The 11298-nt window shown below is 47.8% G+C and overlaps 2 protein-coding genes across 14 annotated transcripts in view; one reads left to right on the forward strand and one right to left on the reverse strand.

The window, feature by feature from the left end:
- Fer1l5 (fer-1 like family member 5) overlaps positions 1-7295 on the forward strand; it is a 58318-nt gene extending 51023 nt beyond the window's left edge. For 5 of the 7 annotated variants that reach the window (XM_031367167.1, XM_031367172.1, XM_031367170.1 and 2 more), the window contains 2 exons: positions 151-298; positions 570-819. In XM_031367167.1, the coding sequence (XP_031223027.1) occupies positions 151-298; positions 570-734 (313 nt within the window). In that variant the 3' untranslated portion in view covers positions 735-819. Of the gene's footprint in view, positions 1-150; positions 299-569; positions 820-1403; positions 1726-7065 lie in introns of those variants that run through there. The other 2 variants (XR_004117853.1, XM_031367173.1) reach the window with 2 other exon arrangements.
- The window catches only part of Lman2l (lectin, mannose binding 2 like), a 21409-nt gene continuing 12409 nt past the window's right edge, over positions 2299-11298 (reverse strand). For 4 of the 7 annotated variants that reach the window (XM_031367179.1, XM_031367175.1, XM_031367180.1 and 1 more), the window contains 4 exons: positions 6300-6461; positions 6105-6219; positions 4203-4322; positions 2299-3890 (listed from right to left, as the gene is read on the reverse strand). In XM_031367179.1, coding sequence (XP_031223039.1) covers positions 3748-3890; positions 4203-4322; positions 6105-6219; positions 6300-6461 — 540 coding nt within the window. In that variant the 3' untranslated portion in view covers positions 2299-3747. Of the gene's footprint in view, positions 3891-4202; positions 4323-6104; positions 6220-6299; positions 6462-7353; positions 7387-11298 lie in introns of all 7 variants that reach the window. The other 3 variants (XM_031367174.1, XM_031367176.1, XM_031367177.1) reach the window with 1 other exon arrangement.

Consider the following 11298-nt stretch of genomic DNA (forward strand, 5'->3'; position numbering starts at 1 on the left):
GCTACCTCCTCCTACATGGTTAAGTTGCCATCAGAAAATAAGACTTGAGGTTGAGTATAAGGGGCTCCCCAATCTGTTAAAAGGGAAGCCCTTTACTCTGGATCACTTGACCTGAAGATTGCTCTTGCCCTCTGTTCTTGTCACGGGCAGGCGAAATAACTCCACTTTACTGTGGTACCAGTCACCTATTAAAAACTTCTGCTATGTTGTCTGCAAACGCTACCGCTCCAAAATCATATGCTTAGTGGTGATATTGGCTATAGGATTCATACTGTGGAACTTTGTCTATTCTGCTCCGGTAAGTGCTAACCCATGGGGAAGGGACAAAGGCCACTCTTGCATTAGCTCTAGAGCACATTTAAGTTGCTACTTTTTTGGTTTTTTGTTTTTCAAGATAGGGTTTCTTTGTGTAACCCTGGCTGTCCTGGAACTCACTCTGTAGACCAGGCTGGCCTCGAACTCAGAAATCCGCCTGCCTCTGCCTCCCAAGTGCTGGGGTTAAAGGTTTGCACCACCACAGCCCGGCTTAAGCTGCTACTTTAGGCTACTCTGCTGTCTCTTTTCTCTAGAGCTTCTTGGCTATGACCTGGATCAGACCTAGAGTTCAGCTGTACCCTCCCATTAAAATAGTCAATCTCATCGGTTCAGTGAACACCAGAAAAATCAACTCTTCCATTTTTACCATGGAGGGCTCAAAGCTAAAGCCTTTAAAAGACGACAGACTGGGCTGGTGAGATGGCTCAGCGGGTAAGAGCACTGAATGCTCTTCTGAAGGTCCTGAGTTCAAATCTCAGCAACCACCTGTAATGAGAACTGATGCCTTCTTCTGGTGTGTCTGAAGATAGCTACAGTGTACTTACGTATAATACTAAATAAATCTTTGGGCAGGAGCGAGCAGAGGTCCTAAATTCAATTCCCAACAACCACATGAAGGCTCACAACCATCTGAACAGCTACAGTGTACTCATATACATAAAATAAATCTTAAAAAAAAAAAAAAGACCATGGGCCAACATTGTTCCAAGTACCCTGGAATCACACAAGAGATATCTTCCCAGAAATTCCAGTTCCATGAGGCTTCGTGATCTGGCCTTCCTTTCTCTCACCTGCCAAGTACCCTGTGCCTTGGGTTTCCTGGCAGATCCTTGTTTGAGCCTTCTAGGGCATGTCCAAGGAGCTGTACACACTCTGACTCATACATGTTTAGAGATCACTTTTGACAGGAAGAGCAAAGCTGTAATTTTCTTTCTGTTTTTTTTTTTTTTTTTGGTCACTATGTAGACCAGGCTGGCCTCAAACTCAGAAATCCGTCTGCCTCTGCTTCCCAAGTGCTGGGATTAAAGGCATGTGCCACCACCGCCTGGCCGTAATTTTCTACTGAAATAAATTTGCTTTTCTAACAGAGCCACCCTAAGACTTGGGGGTTGGGATGGAAGACAATGTGAAAGGCTGAAAATGGCATCTCTGCGAGACTTGGAGAGTGACGCCACATTTAATCACCCCATCTAGTCCTGGGCAGAGGAAGGGTAACTGTGTGCCATACACAGAGGCCACGGCTTCTACTTAAGTGTGAGTGTGCACAAGAGCCACCCTGGGCCAGGCACCACCTCCTCCAGCACATACTCTGGGGCTACAACACCAGAAAGATAGCCTCACTCGTCATGGAAAACATTTGCTTCTGCAACAAAAAACAAGAGTTGGGGAAGGATGCAGGATGCTGAAGGGGTAGGTTTTGTTTTTAATTGGTTTGGTTTTTTGTTTTCAATTGTTCAAGATAGGGTTTCTCTGTGTAGTTCTGTCTGTCCTGGAACTTGCTCCGTAGACCAGGCTGGCCTTGAACTGAGACCCACTGGCCTTTGCCTCTGAGTGCTGGGATTAAAGTGTTTGTATGTGTGGGCGGTTTTCTTATACACATTTTTCAAAAGGGAAGACTAGTTCCCAGGATACATGAGGACTGAGGAGCCTCTCTTCTAGTCTTCAAACCACGAAGAGGTGCTCATGAACAGGAGTTATGCTAAGCTGACACACACTCTCTCTCTCTCTCCCTCTCCAGTCCCGTGGCTGTGAGAGTCATCTCAATAGACCACTTAGACCCTCCACCACAGGATCCACCCATGCTCCCTTTGAGCTCAAAGCAGACAAAACTACCGTTACTTTTCAGCACTCGCAGTACTAGGGCCAAGCCTCTATCCTAGTTTGTTCCCTGGCTCCCCCGGGGTAAAGTGTTAGGCTTTCTGCACACCATCTTTTTTTCTCTTGCGTAAAGGCAACACAGACTATCCTGATTAATTAAAGACGTAGGGCTTTAATGTCTTTAATGTCTACATGGGAAAGACAGGGGGCTGAGAAGATGAACTCTCACCTGCAGCCACGGTGACCCTTCCCCCTAGCCTACGGATGGATGGGGTAAGGGATGGGGTGAGGGTTTTCCCAACCATCCAGGAGGGGCAGGATGAGAGCAGACACACCTGAGGCTCAGGAAAAAGGCTGGAGCCCCCAACCAAGCCGACACTACAAGGAGGCCACTGAGCCAGAACTCATGACTGTTCCATCAGCTACTTTATGAAACCTTTTCCTCGGGCTACAGAGACCTGTGTCAGGCCCTCCAGGGAGACTAGCCTGTAACCAACTTAACCACAGGGCAAAGAGGTGAGCAGCATGTGACACTTGTGGAATAAGGCAGTGTAATAGGTGACACACAAGGGCACTCAAGCTGTGCTGCTGCTCCATGACCAGAACTTTTCCAGGCACAGAGGATGAAGGGCTTTCCCTCTCAGAGATTTGTAATAGGAGATCACCAACTGTTTCTTCTCAGTAAGAGGTCTTGGGAGCATGTCCAAATCTCTTAGCTGGGGGAGTGTCTAAGTCCAGGGAATAAGAAGAAAGCTGCTTATCACTTCCAACATTCAGAGCAGAATCCCAAGAATCAGGACGAACACAAAACATGCGACTAAGCAGGCCCCAGCAGGTCCAGAAGGACTCCACATGGTCAGACGCAGCCAAAACTGCTCTCTGAGGCACACCTGGACCTGGACGATTCCATAGTTAACCTCACAGCATCTGTGAACTTGTCCAAGCTTCTCTTGATTTGTAACAACTTTTAGCCAAACCATCCAAAGGCCTGAAGGGCTTTGATGAGGAAAGCTGAAGACACAGTCACAGTCCGAAACAGGATCCACCCAGCAGAGAAGAAGCTGAAGCAATGAGTGACTGCAGGAAGCCCCAGGGCCACCTAATGGGAGCGGCAAACTTCTTTCCTAGCTAAGGATGCATATAAAGAGAACGGTGAGAGAGGGAGACAGGCAGGTGAGGGAGAAGTCTCCATCCAGATTGCCAAGGAGCTCCTGAAGTAGAAAGAGGCATGGGCAAAACAAAGGCCAATAAGCGGGTCTCCAGATTGTACGAGTTTTGGTTTTCTATTTGGGAATTCTAAAATGTAGTGGAAGGCCTACTGTGTCCAGTCCACGCTTGGGCTATCTGCCCAATTCTGTAATTTAGGCATCACAATAGATATTTCTCCATGTCTCTTCACTCCGAAGTGGAAGGACTCCAGGGAAAGGCACACCACAGATCCTCGGTACCCTGGATCAGTGAGATGTTCCCATGGATGACCGTGAGGATGCAGGGTCCCTGCATTCAAAGCTCCAGTGACAGAACACAGTCCCTGAACAACAGGCCGACTCGCCAGGCTGTATGCTCAGACCCACACCTTATGGTAAACACCATAGAGGGACTGACGGCAGCAGCTCAGTAGAAGCGTTTCCGGCTCTGGTCCTGCCATTTGTTGTAGAGTATGATCCCGATGACAATGGCAAATACGGAAAACACCAAGGAGAAGAAGACAATAAGGAAGAGAGCCAGGCCACTCAGGGGCGTTGGTGGTACTGTCACTGAGGAGGGAAAACAACAACAGTGAGGAATACGGAGCCCACCCTACAATGAGGCAACTGGGTGTCCAGTCCCCACTTCTGAGGAACCAGATCCCTGACCTCCCCCTCCCAGGTGGCTCTAAAAATGAAGTAGCCGCCTGCCTGCTGCTGCTTTGCCTGTAACAGGACAGGTGGGGAGGTAGTGCAGGTACTCCTTGTGCCTCACAGGAGCACAGAAGGGCCTGACAGCTGTGGGTGCCAGTCACTTAAGACTCCATGGGTACTGCAACCTCCTCCCCGAGTATGGGCCATTTCTCAGAATCCCACACTCACTCTCTGGCAGCTTCAGATTGTCCACTGAGGGTAGGAACACATCTCGATGTAGTTTTTCTTCTTCTGGGGTCCTCACTCCAGTCAGCTCAAACAACTTCAGGGAAATGACATCATGGTTATCTAAAGGAGGGAGAATGGAAGATTACTCCATTGCCCTCAACAAGGGCTTCTGGAGTTCGTATCTTGCTTCAAGCCTCTGATACAAGCCTCTCATACAAGCCTCTCTATCGACTAACAGCAGTGGCAGGAAGCCTTTTCAGGGGAGCATGGAGACTAACGGGCAGGGAGGTGGAGCCAAGGAATGGTAATGGGGGCACAAATACAGCATGCTTTCTTCTCATATGCGGAATGTAGATTGAAATACACAAGACAAATGCAAAGGGAGGACAATCTGGGGGAGGGAAGATCTGCAGGAGTAACAAGAAGACAGGGTACAGGAACAGTGAGTATGAGCTAAGGAAATGACATGTCGGTAAAAGTATCATGAGACCCATCAGCACTTAATTAAAAAAGAAACAAAGCCAAGTGTGGTGGCACATGCTGGTAATTCTAGCACTTGGGAGGCAAAGACAGGAAAAGTGGTGCAAATTCAAGGCTAACTTGGACAACACAGGCCAGACTCAGGCCAGCTGGGGCCATACAGCAACCTCAAAAGCAACAGCAGCAAAAAGCAAACTTCTTACAAAGATGAAAGCTTTGCACTCTTCTCAACAGGAAGACTAAGGAACTGGATATAGTCTATGTATTCTACTGGTGACTATGCATTACTTATGTAATAAAAAATTAAAGGTAATATTGAAAATAATTAGGGCTAGGGAGATAGATGGTGCTTGCTGGCTCAGCAGTTAAGTGGCTTGCTAAGGGATCGAGCTCAGCTCCCAGCTCAAGCTCTAAGAGATCTGACATCTTCTTCTGACCTATGCAGGCACCTGTATACATGTGTACATACAACACACACACAAATGCAAAATTTGTTCTTCCTTCTTTCAGAACTAACCCTAGGCAATGTTCTATAGTATGTGGACATCAGAACCTAGAACCGATGAGAGCTGGCTGAACTTTCTCAACAAGTCCTTGAATTTAAAAAAAAAAAAAAGCGACTCTGCTGGGTGTGGTGATGCACGTATGTAATTCTAACACAGACAAGGTTGAGGCAGGCTACATCACTAGATTAGGCCTGGGTACAAAGCAAGACTGTCTCAAAATTAAAATGCCAACAGTAATGACAACAAAACTATACTTCTATAGGCTAGAAGATATAGATATTTTTAAAAATTGGCTGCCCAGGCCAAAAGTAAGTATGGCATTGACATGTCAACCAAGGAAGGTAGGAGCTCCAGTGCTGGTGAGAGGAACTGCAGACCAGTCAAAGAAAGGTGGAGACAGTGCACTGTGCACAGGAGGCAGATGCTGCTGGTCAGAACAGAGCCAGGGCCAGGCTCTCTACAGCATGCAGATGGCACAGTAGACATTTACAGTACCAAGTGCAGCTTGGGAGGAGGCAGATGGCTAGCAAACTTGTACGCAAGGTTCATTCAAATGTCTGAACAAAGAGGGAGAGGAATTGAGGTTGGTTAGGAGGGGATGATGGAGTCAAGGAGCAGCTATAAGAAGGGTACAGCAGTAAGTACAGATCGAGAGGCTCAGGCCAGAAGAGCTGCCCAGACAAGGCACACACACACTGTTTGAGGTAGCTCCTGGATACAACTGTCCCAAAGGAGCCTGGATTGGAGCTTTTACAGATCTAGACAAGAATGTGCAGCATTCTGAAACCATCTGAGTGGCTTCCCACAGCTCTCTATCTAGTTGTCCTTTGAGGGGGCCTCACTAAGCCTGGGGTCCTGACCAAAGAGATCAACTGAGGCACAGGGATAAGGAGCAATACAGGGAGAAGTACAGTACCAGAGAGATCCCCAGTGATGGAGGAAGTGCCGAAGTAATAGCCCCGGGGGAGCCGGACCCCAGGCATCTCAATGCAGTCCCTCCACTCATGTTTGCCATCAATATCCATCATTATCTGGAATAAAACAGAGTATCAGGGTCAGACCACAGAACAGGGGCAGTGCATATCACCAGCTGCTCCAAGACAGGACTCACCGTCAGATGCCTCTTGACATAGCGAATCACAAGGAAGGTGTCATAACGGATATTTCGGACAATGGCTGTGCAGCCACCCAGCTCTGTTGGCCTCCCGTCCCGCTCGTGATCATAGCTGAGGGAGCCGTTGTTCACCATGGCTGAGATGTAGGGGAATACCCGCTGGAACACAGGGAGGGAAAAGCAGACAGGAAGGAAGGCTCTCAGCACTGCCTGACTACAGTGAGAGCTAAACTCCCTGCCTCATGTTAAGCAGCCCACCCCCAGCAGGACCCACACAGATGATCATGCATGGACTCCACACTTGCTGTTAGTGATCGTGCAGACCCAGTGTAGACGCTGGGGGTCACTCCACTCCTCCCAGCAATCACTGTTTGGTACTGCACACCAAGAGTCTCCTCCTCATAGATAGGCACCTTTCTCTCCAGCTGCTGCTTGAAAAGGAAAATCATCTCCAGGTGCCCACTTCAGCCCTAGCCTCTGCCCAAGACAAGGGTTCTTTCCAGTCTGGATAGCTCCTTTCTGACCCGAAAATCCTGCCAGTACTTGATGCTAAATGAATCCAGAAAGCACTGCTGGAATAGGCTCTGGGGGCTTCTCTAGCCACAGCTATTGTTCTCAGTCAAGACTTCCAGCCCATCCACACATAACGTCTCCCAAGAGTACCAATAGTGAGAGAGCAAGGTACCACATGTAGGAAAACTTAAAAATTCCCACGTTACCTACTTGGGTTCCCACTACTTAAGAATTGCCTTCTCTCCAACAGAACTGTAGTAGCAAATTCCTCCTCAAAACTGCTGAGCTAACCACTCCAGAATGATCCCAGTGCAAGTCAATGCAGAGGGGCAGAGTGATGAAGGGGAAAGGAAGACGAGGCATGCGCTCCTTGGACAAGCTCCACACTGTTCCAGACAATCAACATGCAAGGTGGAAATGCAGTCAAGACCACAGACTCAGAACTCCTGAGACAACAGCCACGTGGACTCTAAGCAGCAAGAAATGTCAGGTGGATCATGAGAATAAGGATGAGCATGGTGAGTCAAGAGCTGAGTACCTGGACTCCTGGAGAATAGCGCCTCTTCTGGGCCTGAGCGGGTCCAGCAGATTATTACAAAAACAAGACAGGACACAGAACACAGGAGACCAAGTCAGAAAGAGACAGCCTTGGGAGAGAGAGCTAGGACCCTGCTGTGGCGGATGAGTTAGCAACCAAAATCCTCCAACAGAAATTTAGGGTCCACAAAGGGCACCCGGCAAGCTCTTGAGGCTCTCACAGTATATGCAAAGGACCTGCAGGTGCCTGCACACCGCTGTGAGGCTGTCTGCCTAGGACTCTCGAAGGAGCCTACTACAAAGGCTCTCTTTCTACCCCATGGAGGGACCTGGGGCTTTTAGCAGCTTTGTGAAACAAACCATATTGCACTGCCCAAACACAGTTGGGTTAATTCTCCTAGACCACTGTCTATAGCACAGGGGAAAAGAGAGACCAAACAAAAACAAAATCAACAAAAAAGTGAACTCTTCCAAGTTTGAGATGTCTTGTACTGCTCAGGTCTCAGGATACAGCTCTTGCCCAGAAGACAAAAACCCTACTGTATGAGACCATAAAATTAACTCCAACCCAAAGGGAACTCTAACCCTAAGGGGTCATTTGCCCTCTAATTGAGCCTCATGGACATACATCCCAAATAACTGTTGTCACTCTGACCTACAACATGGGGGCAGGGTGAAGCTCCACGAGAGCTCGGCAGCACAAGATTAGAAAGTCATTGGGCTTGAGGCACTTCAGCTCTGCCTCAGCAATCTCCACAGCTCTCAACTACCAGCACTGAGAGGAAGCCTCACAGGCTCAGCTCCGCCCAGTTCATGAGAGGGGAGGGGAGGGGAGGGGGTCCCCGAAGCATGCACTCTTCTCCTCCTTAGTCACGCCAACTATGCTAAGAGTCAGTACTGTGTGAAATGCTAGGGTCCAGCCAGTGATAACTGCTCTGGTGAAAAGAGGCACTAGCAGATGGTGAGAGAACTATACTCTGGGCGGGGCCCAGGCTGTCAGAGGGAGTCCAGCACACAGTCTGATGTAAGGAGAGGCTGGTGTCAGGCAAGTCAGAGCATGTCAGCCTCACGAACCAGGGTACGGAGGTGGGGAGCCTCCGGGGGGAGTTTCCCAGATGCTGTGAACACCAGCATAACGTATGTGCTACGGGACCCCGAGGGGCATGTAGTCCATCAGTGGGTGATTAAGCAACCATAAAGTTACTCTTATGCAACTGTCATTTAGAACAAGGTAATTGCCAGCGTGTTATTAAGTAGTTCTCAGAAATGGATTCTGAGAAAGCTTGTAAATTCAGTGAACAATTAAGGAAAGGAAGGGATTAAAAAATGCCCTAGGGTGCTCTGATGACCCCAAGATTTGCTTTATTTATCACTTCTAATCACAAAATTAACTTAGAATTTTAGAGTGCCTAGGACAGCAATCCTTAGGCAAGGGTACCCAACTCTTCCTAAGGCTAGTGTGACATCTAATCACCCAGCAAAAGCCGGGGTGGAGGATGCTTGGCCCAAAGAGTCCTGGAGAAGCCTTTCATCTGTGCATACGTGAGTGTATCCCAGTCAAGGAATTCACAGCAGTCTACAACGGGGCTCAGGGGTTCATTCTTGGTTTTGTTTTTCTGAGACACTTATGTAGCCCTAGCTGTCATTTCTGAGTTTCTCTACCTGCACTTCCCCAGTGCTGGGAATAGAGTTTCTGCCATGGCCAGGTCCATGACATGTTAGGGGTCAAACCTAGGGTTTCCTGCGTGCTATGGAAACACTCTAACTGAGCTACATCCCCAGCCCCAGGAAGACAGAGACAGGCCATGAGAATTAAACACGAGAACGCTACCATCTATAGCTTCAGCAGCTAACACTAGGCAAGGTGGGTATTTCATTCTGAGTCCCCAAAATAATGAATTCTCACCTATTGTCCAAGTGAATACAGTGTATAGCACAGGAAAAGTTTCCAAACCTTGTACCACTGGAGCCATAGTTTTTAAAACGACCCTCAACAACATTCACTCATTAATAAGATACCCAGGATTCTTCCGTGGACCCTCCACTCTTGGGACCCCTCTCACTCTTGGGACCTCTCCCACTCTTGGGAATTTCCTCCCTTTTCTTACTAAATCAACTTCTTTCACTTGGCCTCAGAGAGAGAGAGTGAGGTGGTAAGGGAGTTGGAGTGTAGCTTAGATGGTGGGATGCTTGCCTGGCATGCACACAGCCTTGAGTTGGATGCTCAGCTCCACATAAATCTGAGCAGGACTGCATATGCCTATAAGTCTACAGCCATCCTTGGTTACATAGTAAACTCCAGCCTAGCACAAGCTACCTGACACCCTCTCTCCCACCATCCCCCCCAAAAGATACTCATGAACTTCTGGAGTTGTGGACTCTAAAATTCTACAGGTCCAAAGCATATAGGGTTGATGCCTAACAGAAAAGAGCAGAGAGGGTCTCTGGAAGCTGAGGCCAGGCCTCATCATCATACACTACCTACAGCTGCATGCCTTTGCGCTGTGTGAACTCTAGAGTTCATGGGATTAACTATAGGAAGATAAGATGGATGGACCACTTGGCACAGTGCCTGGCATTCAGGAGCATGTCAGCAAAAATCCAGTCAATTAATAGCTGCATTAATGAATTTTTATATTATATATTGTCCAAAGCCAAACATGCATGATTCAGGGAAATAATTTCCTTGGCTGACATAGACCAGAAAAATGTCTAGAAACATTTGGGAATTAATAGGCTCCGTCTGTTCCTCTTTTTAAAAAATTGCATTTTAAATATATTAAAATGCAATGAAAAGGTCATCTTTAATACCATAACACCAAAAGGTGAAGAATTATATAACTTCTTAAAATAAAACACACTTGAATACACTTAGCACATGGGAAAAGTCACTTCGCAGTTCAAAATCTTGGATGGGAAACCCTCTGGTACCAGCGTTCCACCAACTAGCACAAGGGAGCCACTCTTCTGGGGCAGCACTTCCCAACCTACGCCTGCTACAAACTGCTGAGCTGTGAGCTCCTAACGCTCTAAGATGTGAGGAAAGGGGTGGGGAAAGAAGACAAGAGAAGGCTGCATAGCAGCTGCTGCCCGTGTCAGCTGCTGCCACACTGGCTTCCATAAGTTCCCGAGGAATCCACCTGGGGTGGGTAGCAGGGCATTTAAGGGGACATGTTTTCAGTGCTCTCAGGCCTGTGAGCCAGCATCACCATCTTCCTTGCTAAATCACTTCATTTACTTATTTAGCAGGGAGAGGCCAGAGGATAGCTTGAGGGAGCAGGTTCTCCCATTTCACCTTTCAGGCCCTGGAGATCAAACTCACTTGGTGACAGGCACCTTTAACAGTTGAGCCACCTGTAAGCCAAAGTCCTCACTTCACAGCAAGAAATCTCGTGAGAGAGAACACTGGTATTCAGGAATGTACTTAGGGGCTGAAACCAAGTGGTTGGGCTCCAGAGCCCTAACTCAGTCACAGTGTAATACTAGTATATCCATCATCTTCTTAAAGGAGGTCTCAGCAAGTATGGTGGATACCTATGCTCCCAGGACTGCTACAATTACAGACCAAGATACAAAGTAAGACCCTGTCTATTTTAAAACACCAAAGTTTAAAGCATACTTTTTTTTTTCTTTGAAGCATACTGGTTTTTTAAAAGGAAAAGTCAGGTATGTAAACAGCATACCTAAGAGGGAACTCTAAAGCACAAAGACATACTGCAGAGTGGCTCCAGATTAAAGACTGAGAGAGGGCAGAGAGACAGCTCAATGGGGAAAGGGGCTTGCTGCCAAGCCTGACAACCAGAGTTTGAGCCCTGGGACCCACAGGGTGGAAGGAGAGAACAACTCTAGTAAGTTGTTCTCTGATCTCTATATGCATGCACTCTATCCCATGCACAAAATAAACGAGAGAGAGAGAGAGAGAGAGAGAGAGAGAGAGAGAGAGAGA

Source organism: Mastomys coucha, unplaced genomic scaffold, assembly GCF_008632895.1.
Source record: "Mastomys coucha isolate ucsf_1 unplaced genomic scaffold, UCSF_Mcou_1 pScaffold14, whole genome shotgun sequence".
In the NCBI taxonomy this organism is placed as follows: Eukaryota; Metazoa; Chordata; class Mammalia; order Rodentia; family Muridae; genus Mastomys; species Mastomys coucha.